A 19,490-nucleotide genomic window follows, 5' to 3' on the forward strand; every position below is an offset into this window, starting at 1 on the left:
ATGCTGATCAGATTGGCCCTGGGACTCTTTGGACCTGTGCTCCCAAGGGGGATTTCTGGCAGCTTCGGCACCTGCTGGTCTGGGGGGGTGGGGTGCTGGAAGGGCAGACCTCAAGGGCCTGGCACCTGTCACTGTTAACAGATGCCCTGCCTCAGCCCTGTCACCACCTTTCCTCTGGGCTGCTTGGAGGAGGGTCCCAGGCTAATCCCAGCCCGCCTGCCCTCAGATAGCTAGAGCAAGGCCAGCAGGCAGAGGTGGTGGCCGCAGCTCTGATGGGGCTGCCTACGCAGTCAGACGAGGGGGACGGGGGAGGGGAGGCTCTCTCCACCTCTCCTCTGCGTTATCTCAGCTAATAATGGGGCTAATAAGGAGCCACTTTTTCTAACCTAATTGTATTCAAACATTTTAGTTAATTCTCCATTCATATTTTAGCATAATGGGATCGGGTGCTCTCGGCACTTATGGAGATTAATGCAGAGACAGTGTTCCAGCTGCTAAGGCAACGCAGGGCGACTAGCGCCCTCTGGTTCTTGTGGGTACCGAAGGAAGGAAGGAAGAGGCCCCGCTCGCCTGGTCCACCCTCCACAATCGCAGTGTGGATGACCCGTGGCCTCATGTTGTCTTCTGTCCTGAGCCTCTCTACCCACCCTCCCTTCCTGGGATCCAGGGCCATCTGAGCTACCAAAGCCAGAGTTGGCTGGCCCAGCTCTGAGAATTAAATGATGGCCTCTATGCACTCTATGGTGCCTGCCCCAGAACATTCTAGATTTTCTGCCTCTTGGTTATCCACACCTCAAGGCCGATGCTGGAGAGTGGCATCGGGTGAGGCGGAACGTACAGCTCTTGGGCACTCTTCTTCCTTCGGCCTTTGGTGGGGGCCCACCCCAGGCCACTCCCTACCTCAGTTTACCTCTCTGTTAAACAGTCCTCTGCATGGGGAAGGACACTTCTATCTGAGCTGGCCTGGACCCAAAGCTTTCTGCTGCCCCTGAGCCAGCCACCCCTGGCACAGGCCTCAGAGGCTGCAGCCCTTGCTGGCTGGCTTCCGCCCTAGACTTTCTGGGGGGGAAGGGCTGTCTGGGACCTGAGGTTGCCCCACACCTCCCCGTGGGGAGCCTCTTCTTTCTTTGTGACTGCCTAGGAGACCAATCTGTCAACCGCCTCCAGCTGACATCCATGCCCAACTTGGCCTGGCCTTTCCTCAGCACCTGGAGGAGGGGCCCCCTGCAATCTCCTGCCCCCAGATTCATTCTGCCTGCTTAGCAGGCCAACCTTCTGGCACCATGATTTTATAACTAAGTGGTTCACTAATTACAAGAGAAATATGCCTCTGACAGATCTCAGACAGTGCTTCCAGCCCAGCCTGTAGTCTGATGCTGCCCTGACGCCCAGGAGCAGGCGGGGCATGGCCTCATTAGAAACTGGGTGAGTCCTTCAGGTGGAGCCACCCCCAGACGACTCTGGGAAGAGCAGAGCCTGTGGCCTCCCCTCTGTACCCCGCCCCTCATGAGGGCACGGGGGACCTAGGCCCTGCCCCTCCAGGGGCCCTTAGGTGGGTCAGTGTGGCCAGTCAAGAAGATGTCTGATTTCTGATCTCTGGTTATTCCCGAACCCCAGCTCTGTGTAATCTGCTTTGCTCCCCTCGAGGGGCTGAGCGTGGTGAAGGAGCAAGGGCCTTTGCCTCTCTGTCGATGCAGCTTCCTTCCTCTAAGCTTGATAAGACCGGTTGGTTTCCATCTTATCGATCTGGCCTTACTGCAGAACACCAAGTCAAGGGCATTACAAGGGGCTGGTGAATTTTGGAGGCAGCCTTGGGGAGGGGGCTCACCTGGTGTCTAATGTGGGTGGGAGCTCTGCATGTCCTGACCCCTTCTGCACCCAACTGTAGTCAGTAGAACAGACGCTTGGGGGGCAGACGCCGAGGGAGCTCCCTTGCCCCCCCAAGAAAGGCAGTGTGTGGAGGGCGAGGACGCAGATGAAACTGGAATGTTGCAGCTCTGGCGTTAGAGGCTGGCGCCTGTGAGGGACTTGGGTGGTGGGGCCTCCGTGGGCAGGGGCCCAATGGTTGCTCTGCTCTCCCCTCTGCTCCCCCCAGAGGCCCAGTGTAAACCCTACTACTCAGACTACTCCCGATTCCGGCTCCTCGTCCACCACTTGTGTACCAGCCACTATCTGGACCTCTTCATCACGGGTGTCATTGGTCTGAATGTGGTCACCATGGCCATGGAGCACTACCAGCAGCCCCAGGTAAGAGTGAGTAATTGGCACTCCGGGCCCTGCCTCCAGCTGTGGGACTGCAGGGTAAGGCGAATCCAACCTGTGCTGGGGACCTTGGGCAAGTGCTGGGCACCCTACACGACTTCTCTGTGTATACCTTGTAGTGACCCTTGGAAGTGGGTATCATCTTGGTTTTACAGATGAGGACACGGAGGCTCAGTGAGGTTACATGACCAGACCAAGGTCCTATAGCTAGGAAGTGGAGGACCTGATTTCTTCATCCAACAAATATTTATTGAGTGTCTGCCATGTGTTTCTTTACCCTTTGAAGGTACAGAAGGCAGACCAGTAAAAACTGGTATCTGAAAAAAAAAAAAAAAAAACTGGTATCTGCCCTTCTGGGGTTTGGATTCTAGTGACTATCCAGCTCCAAACTCACCAGTGATCTTGTCACTCCTCAGATCAGCCTCTGTCAGCCTTCAGTCTCCCCATCTGTAAAATGGGGATGCTGAATTAGTAACACACAAGGTCCCTTCCAGGTTCTAGCCTTCTGTGCCTTCCAACACATTCTCATGTGGTCTCCTCACCATCCCTCAAGGAGAAAGATCCTTTAGCACAAAGTTTGAATCATGCGTGTGAATGAGGACCTTCTTCTATCCTGGTGTGGCGGCCAGTGGTCGACCACCATGGCAGAGACAGAAAAGAAAGGGCCCCCTTAGACTCACTTGTTTCCCAAATCTAGGAGTGTGATGGAGGGGGAGGGGCAGGCATCCCCCCTGGGCTTTAGGAGGCCCTGCATAGACCCCCCCGGCCCATCCCTGCCAGATCCTGGACGAGGCCTTGAAGATCTGCAACTATATCTTCACCGTCATCTTTGTCTTGGAGTCAGTTTTTAAACTCGTGGCCTTTGGCTTCCGTCGGTTCTTCCAGGACAGGTAACTGAGAGGGGTGGGGTTATGGGAGTGGGGAAAGGACCCATCTCCCCGGGGAAATACCTGAAAACCTTTCTGGACTCCTGAAAGGTTCAGCCTCCACTCTAGGGCTATCGATGGCAAGGGGGAACAGGGGGCCTGGGGGATGCTAGCAGCTGGAAATCCATGTGGCCCAGACTGGGGCTTATGAGCACAGAGCCTGGAGCCAGACTGCCTGGACCAGATTCGGATCCTGGCTCCACCACTTAGAAACTGGGGACCTTGGGTAAGTTACTTAACTGTTCTGTGCGTTGGTTTCCTGATCTATCAAAGGAGAAAGAATGCTGTGACAATTATGAGTTCCTATTTGTAAAGCCCCTAAAAGAGTGCTTAGTAAAAGCACTCTTTTTTTATACTGTTTACTAGGTGCCCTAAAAGAGGCACCTAGTAAACAGTATAAAAGTGCCAAATTAAAAAAAAAAAAAAAAAAAAAGAATGGATACAAATGCAAAGTAGAGGTCTTGAGCTAAAGACTTGGTTCTACCTGTGTGGCCAGCTGGCGGTGTGAGGTGTGACCGGAGTCAAGCCACCGCTTCTCCGCAGGATGGAGAGGTGGGACTGACTGACCTCCACCCCCCTTTCTGTCATCACTTGTATTGCCACAACTGCCCCCTCCTCTGCGGTGCCCCACACACACAGACTCAGGGAGCCGTATCCTGGGCTTTCCAGGTGGAACCAGCTGGACCTGGCCATCGTGCTGCTGTCCATCATGGGCATCACGCTGGAGGAGATTGAGGTCAATGCCTCGCTGCCCATCAACCCCACCATCATCCGCATCATGAGAGTGCTGCGCATTGCCCGAGGTCAGTGCCCGGGTGCTCAGCCACCACCCACCCGTCCAGGCTGGCCGGGGACTTCATGCGTGTGTGTTCCCACGGGGGCTCTCTCCCAGCCCCAGCCTCTGTCAAAGAGGAGGGCTAGGGGCTGGGCTGAGGGCGAGGGTGGAGCCCTGGCAGCCTGGCTGGCCGCCCCGCCAAGCCAGCAGCCCCGCCCCTGCCCTGGCCGGCCATCCAGCTGTGTGACCGGGGAGCCAGCCCCGGGGGCCAGGCTCACTGCTCTGTCCTGTTCCGCAGTGCTGAAGCTGCTGAAGATGGCTGTGGGCATGCGGGCGCTGCTGGACACAGTCATGCAGGCCCTGCCTCAGGTAGCTGGAGGGAGGGGGTGGGCGGAAGGGCTCCTCTTCGGGAGGAGGGGGTGATTTCCGAAGGGACGGGCAGTACGGGGAGCTCGGGGAAGCTGGCTGGGAGACCCAGTGGCACCTTTCCCATTTCTTTTCCTCTCTTCCAGGTGGGGAACCTGGGACTTCTCTTCATGTTGTTGTTTTTCATCTTTGCAGCTCTGGGTGTGGAGCTCTTTGGAGACCTGGGTGAGTTGGGGTGGGCAGGACAGAGGGGCCAGGGCTGGAGGCCCCGGGGCTCCTGCGCTAACTCCCGCCTCTCTCTCCTGCCCCCCCCTCCAGAGTGTGATGAGACGCACCCCTGCGAGGGGCTGGGCCGGCATGCCACCTTTCGGAACTTTGGCATGGCCTTCCTGACCCTCTTCCGAGTGTCCACAGGTGACAACTGGAACGGCATTATGAAGGTGAGCCCACACGGCAGTGGGGGCTGTCCCAGGGCTGGCCCTGACCCCAGGAGGCACTTCCACTCCTTGAGCCCAGATTCCTTGGCGAGATGAGGGGCCATGAATAAAAGCATGTGATTCTCCACGCAGAAACACTCTAGAACCCCCTCTCCCCAGCATACACTCTGACTCCCTCTCCCCAGGACAAAGCGTGTAATGCTTTTTCCACCCCCAGGACACCCTCCGGGACTGTGACCAGGAGTCCACCTGCTACAATACAGTCATCTCCCCCATCTACTTCGTGTCTTTCGTGCTGACGGCCCAGTTTGTGCTGGTCAACGTGGTGATCGCTGTGCTGATGAAGCACCTGGAGGAAAGCAACAAGGAGGCCAAAGAGGAGGCCGAGCTGGAGGCTGAGCTGGAGCTGGAGATGAAGACGCTCAGCCCACAGCCCCACTCGCCATTGGGCAGCCCCTTCCTCTGGCCGGGGGTCGAGGGCCCCGACAGCCCCGATAGCCCCAAGCTCGGGGCCCCGCACACCACGGCCCACACGGGAGCAGCCTCGAGCTTCTCCCTGGAACACCCCACGGTGAGCAAACAGCCACCCCTGCCGAGAAGGGTGTGGGACCAGTGGCCAGTGGCTGGGGGTGGTGTACAAGGAATCGGCAGTGTGGCGGGCCCCAGAGCCCTGCCCAGATCCTCCTGCCCCTCCTGCCTGGATGCTGAGGGGTGAGTGGTCCCCCCTCCCACCCATCCCCAGAGATGGCTGCTGCACCCGCAGCACAGGGCCACCCCAGCAAGCCACCAGCACGTGTGTGGCTCATCCACGCCCTGCACCTGCAGCCCAGCCGGCCTCCCCTTCTTGGCTCTTAGGTTCAAGGCTAAGTTTTCTGTTTCCTTCCTGTTTCTTTCTTACCCTTGCCCGATGACCAAACCTCTTTCCTTCCCACCTTTCAACCTCCCTGATTCCATCTCTCAATCCTTTCCTTATCTTTGCTTTCCTGCTCCCTCTCTCCCTGTGAACTCTTCTTGTCTCTGGCTCCTATTCTCCTTCTTCCCATACCTCTCTCCTCTGTCCTATCCCCTCCTCTTTCTCCTGTCTCTTTGTTGCCGGGGTGTGCATGTGTGTGTGTGTGGGTGTGTGTGTGTGTGTGTGTGACCTCCTCCTCCTCCTTCTCTCTCTCTCTCTCTCTCTCTTTCTGTGTCTCTCTGTCAATCCCCTGCCACGACACTTCCCCTCGTTGCCCCTCTGCACCCTCTCCCCTGACTCTCTGGCTCCCTCATGGGCTGGTCCTCCCCAGGACAGACAGCTGTTTGACACCATATCCCTGCTGATCCAGGGCTCCCTGGAAGGGGAGCTGAAGCTGATGGACGAGCTGGCAGGCCCAGGGGGCCAGCCCTCTGCCTTTCCTCCCGCCCGCAGCCTGGGCGGCTCCGACCCACAGGTTACTGTGCCCCCCGTGCTGTGCCGGGCTGTGCCATGCTGTGCCGTGCTTCTGGGGAGGCGGGGGTGTTTCCTGCCCACTGGGTTTCTGGAGAAAGAACAGCCTCAGGGCCTCAGTTGAGCTTTGGGCTTGGCAGGAGGGAGCTGGGGTTCTTACAAGCTGAGATCAACCCTTGGAACACATTCTTGGAAGGTAGGGATGCTGAGGTTGTAACTTCCAGGGAAGGATGAATGGAGGAGAGGTTTACAGAGGGCATTTGTCAGAAAACACCTGGACAAGAAAAAGAGAATGGAAGGGAAGACAAGTTGGCAGTGGGACCTTAGTGGGTGGAGGAAGTGAGGTACCAAAGCCGGGGGAGAGGGCTTTTGGGGACAGTGCAGGTGGCCAGGGGACCCACTGAGGGATATGTCTTCAGGCATAGTCTGCTTCTTCCCTATGTCCAGCATCCATCCCCAAAGTCTCTGTTTGGTGGCTTTTTTAGCCATGAAGCCCACTAGACATGATGAGTGCTCTCAGTAGCCAGTGCTTTCTGTCCCGAGAGGGAATGGAAGGTTCCAGCTGAGAGTGGATTCTGGAGACCTCGCTGTGAAATAAGACTGGGTGTCCCCCGTAAGCCCAGTCCCTTTCCATAGTTTTGTATGTTTTTCTCCTCCAGTCCCATCTAAAATCAGCTCTTCTGCTTTCTGGGGTTCTCCTACCCTCCTCTTCCCCACTTGTGACCTATCTGGCTGCCCTTGCCCCCTCTGTTTGGCAGAGCCCCCTGCCACCCCTCCTAGGTCAGGTACTGCAGGGAAGCCCCCGATAGACCTGGAGTGGAGGCAAGGAGACAGGTGTCAGTGGGAAAGAGAAAATCCTAGTGTTCCACTGGCCCTGCCAGGTGGAAGGGAAGGAAAGCAGGTTCCCAGGACCTGGGACATCTGTATCCTGATCCAAAGAAATAGACAGCAATGCTCACTTAGGAAGGGACTCTGGCCCTAGGGTTCCTGACCTCTTGAATGCCCTCTAGGGATTATTCAGCCTCAGATAGGCCATCAGGACTGCAATCTGGCAGTGACCTAGAATGATCAGTGAGAGAGCACATCCCTTCTCAAGGCCTCCCATCCTGAAGGAGGCTCCTGGGGAAAGGTGCAGGGAGAGAAGGGGACACGATGGCGATGGCGTGATCAGGCAGGTGGCTCACCTGAGATGGAGGGCCCTCCCCTCCCTCAGGGTGCTGGAGACACTGAAGTCTCCCTGCAGATCCCTGCAGAGCCAGCCAGTTGGGAGGCGGCCCACCCGGGTGCGCTCAACTCAGAATGGCGGCAGGAGGAGAGCATCCCCCAGAACCCAAGCTAGAGGGCGGGCAAGCTGCCGGCAGGCGGAGGAGGGCCCAGGAGGGGCGAAGCCAGAATCTGGGGGCAGGCCAAGTCCTGCCAGGCTTTTGGAAGCAGAGAGAATAGGCAGAAAAGAGTCATCAGATTGGCGGCTTTGTCCCCAGCGCCCCCCCACGCTGCTCTGTCTGTGGCGAGAGAGCGGAGAGGCGCTTTGCTGGCCTTTCTTCGTTCTTTTTTTTTTTTTTTTTTGGTTTTTGTTTTTGTTTTGTTTTTTTTTTCTGGTATCATCTTTATGAGAATCGAAAGCCGTCCCTGCTCCCCGCTTCCTCCCTGGGTGGTGGTAGTGTGGGAGGGGGCCGGTAAGGTTCCTGGGGTATCTTTAGAATAAGTTTCTGCTTCTCCTGCTTTGTCGGTGTTTGCTCTGGCTCCCTGGTGCCTGCTGCAGCCTCTCTGATCAGAGGGGGGGCTGGAAGTGGGGTGGGGGAGGTGCCGGCAGCTTACTTGGGAGAAGGGTGGGGAGAGAGGAGAGAGGAGAGAGGCCTTCCCCCCCATCGTGCTTCGTGAAAAGGGGGAAGGGGGGCTCTGTGTGTGCGCACGCGTGTGTGCGCGTGTGCATGTGTCCTGGTTTCTTACGCCTGATCATCTCTCTCCCTGTCTAGATCCCTCTAGCTGAGATGGAGGCTCTGTCTCTGACGTCAGAGATTGTGTCTGAACCGTCCCACTCTCTAGCTCTGACGGATGACTCTTTGCCTGATGACACTCACACACTCTTACCTAGTGCCCTGGACAGCAATGTACTTACACATGGCCCCTCACTGCTCCCCCAGCCTCCCCAGGGGCTGGGCTGGCTGCAGGGCTCCAGATCCCCCCCACTCCTCTCTCTTGGCCACCAGGCCCCACCCAGAGGCATCACCCAGCAGGCGCTTGGTGCCCAAGGCTTCGCTAGGTCTTTCCCAGTTCCCCACTGTGGGCAAAGAAATTAGATAATATTAAATTGGGGCCTCGAGAGCCCAGGGGCACAGTTAAGAAAGAGTGAATCCAGACATCCAGGAGTAACACAGCCCAAAACAGAGGTGGCATCAGGCAGCTGACCTGATGCAGAGTCAGTCTCTGTATTTGGAGCCTGTGCCAGCCAGCCCTTCCCCTCCCCGCCCCCCTCCTTCCCACCTCCCTGCAACATGAGCCATTCCCCTCTATGGAGTGGGTGAAAGCCACATCTCTGCTGCTACCACCGTGCCCTTCTGCCTGGGGGGTGGGGGGTGGTGCTGTCCCTGTCTCCTCTGTGACTGTCCCTGTGTGTCCCCATGTCGCGGGAGGTGGGTGGTTCTTTGTGTTTGGGACAGCTTCTCCTCCCTTGCCCAGCTCCCCTTCCCCTACAGACTACGAGCAGCCCCCTCCTCCCTGCCTTCCCCCTCCTCTTAGGACTTAAGAGACAGGGTCCCCTTCCTCATAGCAGGGTTCAGCTGAGGTAGGGGCTTGACCACAGACTGGGAGGTCCCTCAGGGTCTTGGGGTGGCTGGCAGAAATGGAGCCTGGGCTCAGAGAGGAAGCAAAAGATGTAGACTCTTCCAACAGGCCCAATCTGGGGCTGCTTAACTGGCTGGGCCTGCATGGGAACAAGAACCCTCCAGCCTCTCTGAGAACTAGGAATGGAGGGTACAAGGGACCCCAAAGAGGAAGGGGGTCACAGGGAGATGGAGAAGTCTTTGGGGAACAAACCTTGGCTCCCTCCAGCTGAGGTCAAAGCCTGATTACTCCTTTCCTTTGAAACAAACTCAAAAAAACTCACTCTCAACCCCAATCTGTCCAGTAAGGGAGGTCCTGAGTCCACAGTACTTAGGCCTTGTGCCCCACCTCCCATTTGCTACCTGCCGGAGTCATTGAGATATTAAAAGGTGGGGGAAGCCAGGCAGGTAAGCCAGCTGACATTCCCCACTGGTCACCTGTCATCAAACCCACATTAACCCAGGTCATGTGCAATGCTGGGTCCTGGGGCTGTCTTAAAACATTGGGTGGTGAGGCAGGCCCTGCTCACTGGGTGGGTCCTCCTCACTCTCCACCCCACCCCCCAGCCCCAGCACAGGGATAGGGGAGCGCTTTTAGCTTTTCATCCTCTGCCCTCCACTGTGATGCTTCAGAGCCTCTTAATGGGGCCCTGGGAACCATCTCTTGAACCACTTGCTGGGCCGGGCCTGGGGGCTGCTCTCCCTTTTTTGAACACCTTCTCACTCCTCCACTCTCCCCACCTGGAGGCTCTGAAGTGATGCGGTACTGGATAGCTTTCTGGGGCAGGGACTCCTCCCACCTGCTTCCCTGCTGTGCTAGAGGGCTCATCCGTGTGCTCTGCCCTCTCTTCCCCTATCAACTAACTCATCCCATTACTGCCCTGCGGTGGGGAGGGGATGGGACCAGAGCCCGGGTGGGGAAGCTTCTGGTTTCTGTTTTCCAGCTCTGCCTCAGTTAGACAATCCGGATGCCCCCCTCTTTCCCCCACCTCCCGCCCCTGCTCCTTTTGCAGATGGAGCCCCACCCCGAGGAGATGTCCCTTGCACTGGGACTGGACCTGCTGACTGTGAGGAAGTCTGGGGTCAGCCGGACGCACTCCCTGCCCAATGACAGCTACATGTTCCGGGACGGAGGCACTGCCGAGGGGTCCCTAGGATGCAGAAGCTGGGGGCTCCCCAAAGCTCAGTCAGGTAGCAGGGCTCAAGCAGGCCAGCTTGGCTCACACAGGGAGACCCTATCCTTGCCTACGCCCCGTCCTGACCTGGGCAGGGGGGCCACTGAGGCAGCAAGAGAGGTCTCTGCCCTCCAGGGGGCCCCCAACCTGTGAAGAGTGGCTTTCAATCCAGGGTGAGAGGTCTGGGGTGAGGGTGGAGGCCCTAGTGGGTGAAGGAGCAAGGAGGGAAGGGACTTAGGTGAGAGCCAGACCACTGACCTTCCTGCTCTCCTCTCTCCTCCTCCCTACTCTGCTCGCAGGCTCTGTCTTATCTGTCCACTCGCAGCCAGCAGACACCAGCTACATCCTGCAGCTTCCCAAAGACACACCCCACCTGCTCCAGCCCCACAGCGCTCCCACCTGGGGCACCATTCCCAAACTGCCCCCACCAGGCCGCTCCCCCTTGGCTCAGAGGCCACTCAGGCGCCAGGTGAGCAGGTGTGGACAGGTGGGCCTGGGCCCGGGGCTGGCCTCTCTGCTGGGAACCCTCGGCTGTTGGTGATGGCCAGGGTTGCCACTTCCATTCTTTCAGCAGACGTTCATTGTGCACTGACCATGTGTCAGAGACAGTTCTAGGTCCTTGGGACACAGTACTGGGCACAGCAGAAGTGGTCTGTGCCCTTTGAGTGTTTATATTCCCCTCCTTTCTTTCACTGAGGAGGCCTGGAGACCAGGCCAGAGACACAGGTCCACTTGGCAGGAGAACCCACATCTCTGAATTCCCTTTCCCTGGCCCAGAGGCGACTCCCAATTATTCTCTGGGATTCTAGACTTAGCTAAGGGACACACGGCACATTTTAGGTACCTCTGCCTTTGGCCAAACCTGGGGCCCACCTTCCAGGGGCACAGAGCTGAGGCTCAGGCAGGTAGGTGAGACTGGTCTGCCCCTACTGTGACAAGGCCGCAGCCTGTGCCCTGTGTGCCCTTATGTGTGATCATGGCCACATGAGAATCTGCTCGATGCTGCACACTTGACCCAGGCCCAGTCCCCATCCATTTTACAAAGATTCACAGAGCAGCTTCCCTGTGCTGGGCACTGGGGGCGCAGCCCCTGCCCTCTGGAACTCACAATCTAACTGGAGATGTAAATGCCAGCAGACCATTGCAACAACAGGCCACAGCTGCTGGGATGCTCCTGTGTCATGGTGCATCAGGGAGCAAAGAGGAGGAAGGGGTTAGTTTTCAGGTAGAGATTGTCAGGCGCTGTGTCAGAGAGATCTGAGCCTGTAAATTTGAGGGGTATTTGTCATTTGAGAAGGGTCTTCTAGGCCAAAGAAACTGCCTATGCACAGCATGGGAGCCAAGCCAGGCCAGTGCTTTCTTGTGTCCCAGGGGCTGGGAGCTTCAGAGAGTGATTCCTGCAGGCGTCGGGGAAGGACAGGACAGCAGGCATGGTGGGCAGCAGAAGCCAGGCTGCACATATGTAGCCCCTGTCTCCCAGCAAGAGCAAATACTGACATTCCTGCTTAGGGTGGGCCTGTAGGGGGAGGGGGGGGTTATCTGGTTTGACCAGGATGGAGTGGGGGGAGGGGAGGATGACAGTCCATGGGAGAGTAGAAGCCCCTGGGCTGAGCCCTCCTCCCACCTCCCATAGGCAGCAATAAGGACTGATTCTCTGGACGTTCAGGGCCTGGGCAGCCGGGAAGACCTGCTGTCCGAGGTGAGTGGGCCCTCCCCACCTCTGGCCCGGGCCTCCTCCTTCTGGGGCCACTTGGGCACCCAGATGCAGCAGCATCCCCACCGCCAGAGCAAGATCTCGAAGCACATGCCCCCGCCAGCCCCCTGCCCAGGCTCAGAAACCACCTGGAGCAAAGACCCACCAGAGACCAGAAGCAGCTTAGAGCTGGACACGGAGCTGAGCTGGATTTCAGGAGACCTCCTGACCGTGGGCAGCCAGGAGGAGCCCCCGTCCCCACGGGACCTGAAGAAGTGTTACAGTGTGGAGGCCCAGAGCTGCCGGCGCAGGCCTGCGTCCTGGCTGGACGAACAGAGGAGGCACTCCATTGCGGTCAGCTGCCTGGACAGCGGCTCCCAACCCAGCCTGGGCGCCGACCCCTCTAGCCTTGGCGGCCAGCCTCTTGGGGGACCTGGAAGCCGGCCCAAGAAAAAACTCAGCCCACCTAGTATCTCCATAGACCCCCCAGAGAGTCAGGGCCCTCGGCCCCCACCCAGCCCCGGCGTCTGCCTCCGGCGGAGGGCTCCGTCCAGCGACTCCAAGGATCCCTCGGCCTCCGGCCCCCCTGACAGCATGGCTGCCTCGCCCCCCCCAAAGAAAGACGTGCTGAGTCTCTCTGGTTTAGCCTCTGACCCAGCAGACCTGGACCCCTGAATCCTGCCCCACTCCCCTTTCTCCACTGGGTGCCAAATCCTAGCTCCTCCTCCTGGGCTATGTTCCTGAAAAACGTTGCATATGGACTCCAAGGAGGCGCCCCTCCCCGCCTCAGTGGGGCTGGGAACCAGCGAGCCGACTTTCCAGAGCGTTAAAAGCAGCAGCCCTGGCCACCTGGCTCCAGGCAGAGAGAGGCCCAGTGCAGCTGAGGTTCCCAACACCAGGAGCTACTGGGAGAAAGCAATACGTTTGTGCAGAATCTCTATGTATATTCTATTTTATTAAATTAATTGAATCTAGTATATGCGGGATGTACGGCATTTTGTGACTGAAGAGACTTGTTTCCTTCTACTTGTATGTGTCTCAGAATATTTTTGAGGCGAAGGCGTCTGTCTCTTGGCTATTTTAACCCAAAATAACCAGTCTAGTTATATTCCCTCTTCTTGCAAAGCACAAGCTGGGACCGAGAGTGCATTACAGCCCTGCCCGGGTGGCCCATCTTCAGCGGAGAGCGAGAACCACTTCGGAAACTGTAATGTAACTTATTTTCTCCTTTAACCTCGCCATCATTTTCTGTAGGAAAAAAAAAAAGAGAGAGAGAAAAAGAGAAAAATAAGATTTTACAAATGAAATGGAACCTTTTTATATATATATATATATATACATACATACATATCTATATCTATATCTATAATAAAGTAATTTTCCAAAATAAAAAGTTAATCACGGTCCAGAGTAAAAGCAAAAGGGACAGAGTTAGGCTTTTCCAGGTGGCGCTGGAGAAAAGACCCCTGGAGCTGGGGAGTGGGCAGAGGGCAAGGAGTGGGGTCAGAGCTGCCTCAGTGTGCTTGAGTGTGTGTGTGGTGTCTGTCCATCCGTCCGTCTGTTGGCCGGGAGAGAGACAAGAACCTAACCCTCTCCCGGGAGGGCTGCACCCTTGCAGCCTCACGTCCCCCGGGGCCAGGGAGGAGGGAAGCCCCTCTGCTGGCTGGAAGGCTAGGCAAGCAGGGTTCACTGCTTCTACCAAAGCTTTATCGCTTCCTCTTAGCCAGGCAGCTCTGTGAATGTAATTCCAGATTAACTCTTATTTCTGCTGACAGCTATCAGCCGCACATTGAAAGCTGGAAATTGGCATAATGAAGCTGTTTTGGTTAATGGGGCCGACTGAGACTGGGGGAGGCGGCCTCAGCTGCTGCCAAGGGGATCTGTGGGTTGGTGGGGGAAGGGCCGGCGCTTCTGGACTTTCCTTCCTCGGTGCCCCGACCTGGGAAGTCTGGGCTTTAGCCTCCCTCCTCAGGGGTCCTGCTGACTGGCACTGTGGGTACTGCTCCATCAAGCTGGCAATGGGATTAAGCTGTGCACACAGAGAGGGCTGCTCCCTCCTGAGATCCAGGGGGCCGCACATGGAGAGGGCTGCTCCCTCCTGAGATCCAGGGGGCTGCCAGGCCAAAGGTGACCTCCCGGTGGAGTCGGTCTGGCCCAGCGACCAGGCTGCAGAGTGTGGAGTTGGCCCCCTGGGGGGTGATGAATGAGCTCCATCTAGGTGTTTACATGGTCTGCTGCTGCCTGCTCAGTGGGAGCCAGTGGGAGGAGGAAGGGGGTGAAGGCTGGCACAGGAGGGATGGGGTGGGGGGAGGAGGAGGAGGGGAGGAGGGAGAGGGGAGGATGGGCTACTGGTGTGGCCCAGAACCTCCTTTCTGGTGCTACCTTGTCAATATTCTTGTCTGAAACCCTGGTGCCAAGAGGCAGTGCCACAGGCCTCAACCACAGGCTCAGCCAGCCTGTTCCCCTGCCAGCCACCTCAAACATCCACCCCAACCCCACTCCCTTGAACATCCTTACCTCCTCATTCCCAGGGCCCTTGAAACCTAAAGGCTGCTCCAGGGGGCTGGCAGGCCCCTACTCTGCCCCCCTCTGAACTTGGGATGAGTTTGGGATGGGGGGATGCCGGGCTGCAGGGGCACACGGACCTGGAGGCTTTGTCCCATCTTGTTTCCTAAGCTGATGAAAGTATTTCTGATTGCTCTTCTGGACAGAAATGATACTACTCCTTGAAGCAAACACCTGGTTTTATCCTCTTGGAGTGTAGAGTGGAACTTTTTTTCCTCTGGCCTCTTTGGGTGGAGAGAGGGGGGTGCTTGTAGGAGCTACCTTTATTTTTTTTTAAAGCATAGCTGTACAAAATTCCTAGAGTTTTGTCCACCTGGGTCTGCAGATTAAGCTTTTATATTTTTGTAGAATTCTGTAGCTGTCCATTCTCTAATGAGGGTGTGAGAGTTGGGGAGAGGGCTCTGGGGTCTTTTGTTCTTCTAATGGTTGGAGGATTCTGGGTCAAGATGAAGCCAGAGAGCTTGGCTTCTACATCTCAGGCTTCTCCCCTATCCCTGCCTCCAGGAACCCCCGGAGTCAACGTGGATATTTCATGTAGCAGAATCTTGGCCTCTCTCCCAGCAATCTCCCCCAACAATGTAAAATCTTTACCAATGGTAAAGGTTGTGTCTTATTAAAAGTGGAAATAGGGGGGACGCCTGGGTGGCTCAGTGGTTGGGCATCTGCCAGTTTAGTGCCTGCCTTCAGCCCAGGGTGTGGTCCTGGAGACCCGGGATCGAGTCCCATGTCGGGCTCCCTGCATGGAGCCTGCTTCTCCCTCTGCCTGTGTTTCTGCCTCTCTCTCTCTCTCTCTGTCTCATGAATAAATAAATAAAATATTTTAAAATAAATAAAATCTTTTTTAAAAATAATAAATAAATAAATAATCTTAAAACAAAGTGGAAATAGGGGCACCTGCGTGGCTCAGTTGATGAAGCGTCTGACTCTTGGTTTCTGCTCAGGTCCTGATCTCAGGGTGGTGGGATGGAGCACCAGGTCTGGTCTGTGCTCAGCGGGGACTCTGCTTCCGATTCTCTCTCTCCCTCTGCCCCTCCCCCCACTTATATGCAGTCTGTCTCTCTCAAGTGAATAAATAAATCTCAAAAAAATAAAAGTGGAAAAACAACACTGCTGAATCTTATTAACAGTAGTAATAATGATGATGCAAACCTCATGACATTTGTCTGGATGGCTGTGTCTGCTCTAGGGTACATGAGGGAGTGGAGGAGCCTGAAGGAGGCTGGGAGGGGGAGGGGCTGGTGGTGGCAAAGTAGGTCTTGGATTAAGGCCTCCAGGGACAGGGTTGGAACTGGCCAGGAGCTTCAGGTGTGTGGGGGCCTTTGGAGGTAAGAACATGCATCCTGGTACTTCTGCTCTCAGCCTTCTCCTTGGGGGTTCAGAGGAAATTGTGTCAACAGCTGCAGGCCCCCACCTCGGGCTTGTCTGCTTCTGCTTCCTCCACCCCAAGACTCCAGGAAAAGGTCTGCCTGGGGGTGGGGGGTGGGGACTAGGAAGAGTAGAGCTGAGCTGGTGCTAAAAACAAATCTGAAGCTCCTCTGCAATCTCTCACTTACTCCTCACGACACCCTAACCAGGAGGATACCATTGCTTCCATTTTTTCATGAGGCAATGGGTTCAGAGATGTTTAGTAACCTGCCCAAGATCACACAGGGGAAACCACAGAGTTGGGATTTCATCCTAGGTCTGGCCAACCTCTAGCCCACTGGCTTCACATAACCCAGCCTCTTCTCATTGTAGAGGGAGTGGGACGACGACGTGGTGCAAAGAATCCTGGTCACGAAACAACTTGCCCGGGAGGCATTTTCCAAGGCAGTCACATTTGTGACTGTGTTCATAGAAATGGGCTCCCAGCTTGGCATACTCGGAAGCTTAAAGGAGCCCACACCTTGCGCGAGGAGAGAGGTTTAACCACAAGAGAAGCCGTTCCCTCAGCTCCAGGTGCGCTCGTCCAAGGGCTAGCCACGGCTGGCTCTGTGATCACCCAGTTTCCCAGGCACCTTTTCTCTGGCCTTATGCTGCCCTTGAACCACAGAGCGCTGGCTCCCCTTCCCCACCTCCCATCCCTTTGTCCTTCTTGTCTTCTCCCCGTGCCCCTCCCAGGCCTCTCCCACTTTCCAAACAGCTTTTTCCTCCATCATCACCCTTAGTCCCCACCCATCATAACCTAGTGCCCCATGACCTCCTCTCCCCTTCCTGGGTCAGCTGAGCAACCAGACCTGGAGGGCTGGCCATGGTGGTGCAGTGAGGACCTCAGACACCAGGTGGCAGCACAAGGTATCTTCCCCTGGGGCCACTATGCGCCTCTTCTGTAGAGGGACCTGACTAGGGAGAGGACACCACACTGACATACACCTTCTACAGACGGGGGCTCTGCATAGCCCCCCAAAGGAGGAAACATGCTCCCGGGCCCAATGAAGGACTCGTCTGTGCATAGGGAATCCAAGCAATGGGAGTGCTGAGCCCACAGTGCCCAGTGACCCCTGCCTGGGGCCAGGGGACCCAGGACTAACCTGCGACAGTGGCTGCCAAGAGCCAGTTGAGTTGTGGGCCGGCCCTCCACTCTGAGGACAGAGCAAGGCAGGTCAAGGTGGTGGCAGCTCTAGCAAACACCCAGGAGGGAAATCTGCTAAGAACTTCAGAACTCTGACTGAGCCCCGGTCCAGGTGCGGGAGCTGCTGACTGTGGCCCACGGAGCTAATTAATTCCTGCTTTGAAAACTCCTGAACCGGGCACAGCAGCCAGCGCTCACACGCATGCCAAATCAGATCAAGTGCGGGTTGCTGAGCCCATGAGGGGCGTCTGTGTGGGGCCCCACCAGGCAGGATCGGACAAAACAAGGTCTGCCCCACCACCTGGGAGGAGAGAAGGGGGAGGCTGGAGTCTGGGAGCTGGATCTGGTTTGGGGGTGCTCCAGGCCTTCAAGGAACCACAACGGGCTCAAAAGACTAGGGCAGTGAGTGAAGGAGAGAACTAGAATAACCTTTTCTATTCCACGCCCCTCCCTGCTCTAGTTCCCACCTGGCTCCCTTCCCCCCACAACCTTCACAACATTTCCTGTCCCTCGGTCTCCCTGTCCCCACCTTGCTTTGCTTTCTTCTTCTCTGCTGTCATTCCTGCTCAGAGCTGTACCTTGCAATTATCTTTCCATCTCCCTGCCAGAAAATCTCTGCTGGGTTCCCCTGGGATGCGCACCAGTGGGGGAGGCGCAGCACACACACACTCTGTCCATCCCTTCTGGAGCTGCAGTCAGTTGAAGCGGAGGATGGGGCCGGGGTAGCAAAGCTGGGGGAGGTGCAGCCCCTGTTTCTGCTGCAGCCCAACCCACAGATCTCTATTCCTCCTCTCAGAAGCTTCCGGATGGAAACATCTTGGTTTTGGAAAGTCCAAAGCAGAGTGGACGGTGCCCATTGCTGGGACTCTAGCTGAGACCACAGTAGCCTCACCACTTATAACTTCTTCTAAGGACATGAGATGCTTGGTTAGTCAGTCAACAAACATTTCCTGAGGCTCAGCTTTGCCAGGCACTGTCCCGGGTGCTGAGGATATGGCAATAAATAAGTGTGTTTGGTCTCTATTCTGAAGGTATGCACAGTCCCCTGGGAGAGGTGAGCAACAGGATCAGCGAGTATAATGAGGGCAGGAGGGAGATGGTGTGGAGAAGGGCCTCTAGCCCAGGGGTGAGGGAGGTTCACAGGAGGCTTTGGGGAGGCTGTGGGACTTGAACACAATCTCCAGGGATGGGTAGAGTTTGCCAGGTGCAGAAAGAGAGCTGAGGTGTAGGGAGGAGACTGTGCCCAGCACCCTGAAGGTGGGCTGAGGGGCACAAGTGCAAAAGCTAAAGACACCAGAAATGCATCCTGCCCGAGCAGCCACATGGAGACAGCCCCGCACTGGGGAGACAGGGAGCTCATCCCACCTCTGCCAGGATAAGACATCTCAGGGCCTATGTTTTCTTGCTCTGGTGAAGCCAAAACTATCACATCCTAGGAGTTTTATGGCTATTATTCAAGGGCCATGTGAAACAGATCCCATTCCAAGAGAGGCCAGAAATGGCAGGACCCAGTGAATAATACCTCAAGAGAGACGAGAGAGGTTGAGGACGGCAAAGGTCCCCTCCCGTGATCTTGGAGGCTCCCACCCAATGCCATGAGCTCGGAGACAGCTCTCCCATGGCAAGACGGGACGGCGCTTCAACCCCAACGCTGAAGATGGAAACTGAAGGTCCTGGCCCCAAACTAGAGGAAGAGTTGAAGGAGGAACCCCAATTGCTCACCACAGAAGCCTGGATCACCAGGGCTGGGAGAGACCTTAGATGGCATTCTGTCCAAGTTGTTCAAGAAACCAAGTACCAGAGACCTCAAGGGCCTTGTTGAGGTCACACAGCATACAAAAGTTACTGCCCGAGGCAGGGAGGGGGTTTGGAGGTGACTCCGTCAATCCCTGCCCTTGGGGACCTCAGACTGGCAGGGAAGACAGACTCTTCACAACTAAATATAATCCAAGACACTCTGTGACAAGATGTGAAAGCTCTGGAAAGTCTTGGGCTCAGAGATGGGGGCGGGGCGAAGGGCAACTGGGTCAGTGGAGGGGAGGGGGGCAGACAAAGGGCTGAGAGGGCTTGCCTGGTGGAGGGGAAGCTGCCCCCCCCCATCCCTCTGCCTGGGGTGGGGGGAGCCTTGTCCACCCTGCTCTTTCCAGTGCAGCTCAGATCTCTGTTCCCATAGCTCACGGCATAGACTTCCTTCTGGTCACTTCCTGCCAGCCCAGAAGGACAGGCGCTGGCTGGCTACTTCTGTATTATATTGCTGGCCACCCACGCCTGCTGCTAAGCAGCCAAGGAGGGAAACACCTCTTGAGAACAAGTGCCAGAGAAGGGATCACCAGGGTGAACCCGGCAGACCCAGAAGACAGCACCAAGCTTGACCACAGGGTTGGGGAGGTGAGGCCAGGAGAGAGATGGGGCAGAGGTGGAGGGTGGAGGGTGGGGAGGGCATGGGTGGGGATTCCTTCTCAGCCCCAATAAGGTGAATTGGCTTCTGTTGGGGG

At 56.6% G+C, this 19,490-nt stretch overlaps 1 protein-coding gene across 19 annotated transcripts in view; it reads left to right on the forward strand.

Moving 5' to 3' along the window:
- Window positions 1–12,856, forward strand: part of CACNA1G (calcium voltage-gated channel subunit alpha1 G) — a 63,106-nt gene extending 50,250 nt beyond the window's left edge. For 10 of the 19 annotated variants that reach the window (XM_025995909.2, XM_025995906.2, XM_025995910.2 and 7 more), the window contains 10 exons: window positions 2,096–2,247; window positions 3,043–3,152; window positions 3,858–3,991; window positions 4,262–4,332; window positions 4,476–4,554; window positions 4,648–4,769; window positions 4,984–5,337; window positions 10,025–10,202; window positions 10,486–10,655; window positions 11,820–12,856. In XM_025995909.2, coding sequence (XP_025851694.2) covers window positions 2,096–2,247; window positions 3,043–3,152; window positions 3,858–3,991; window positions 4,262–4,332; window positions 4,476–4,554; window positions 4,648–4,769; window positions 4,984–5,337; window positions 10,025–10,202; window positions 10,486–10,655; window positions 11,820–12,554 — 2,105 coding nt within the window. In that variant the 3' untranslated portion in view covers window positions 12,555–12,856. Of the gene's footprint in view, window positions 1–2,095; window positions 2,248–3,042; window positions 3,153–3,857; window positions 3,992–4,261; window positions 4,333–4,475; window positions 4,555–4,647; window positions 4,770–4,983; window positions 5,338–6,049; window positions 6,194–8,165; window positions 8,301–10,024; window positions 10,203–10,485; window positions 10,656–11,819 lie in introns of all 19 variants that reach the window. The other 9 variants (XM_025995883.2, XM_025995889.2, XM_025995886.2 and 6 more) reach the window with 3 other exon arrangements.
- The last annotated feature ends 6,634 nt before the right edge of the window (window positions 12,857–19,490 follow it).

The sequence above is a fragment of the Vulpes vulpes genome, chromosome 2 (assembly GCF_048418805.1).
Source record: "Vulpes vulpes isolate BD-2025 chromosome 2, VulVul3, whole genome shotgun sequence".
In the NCBI taxonomy this organism is placed as follows: domain Eukaryota; kingdom Metazoa; phylum Chordata; class Mammalia; order Carnivora; family Canidae; genus Vulpes; species Vulpes vulpes.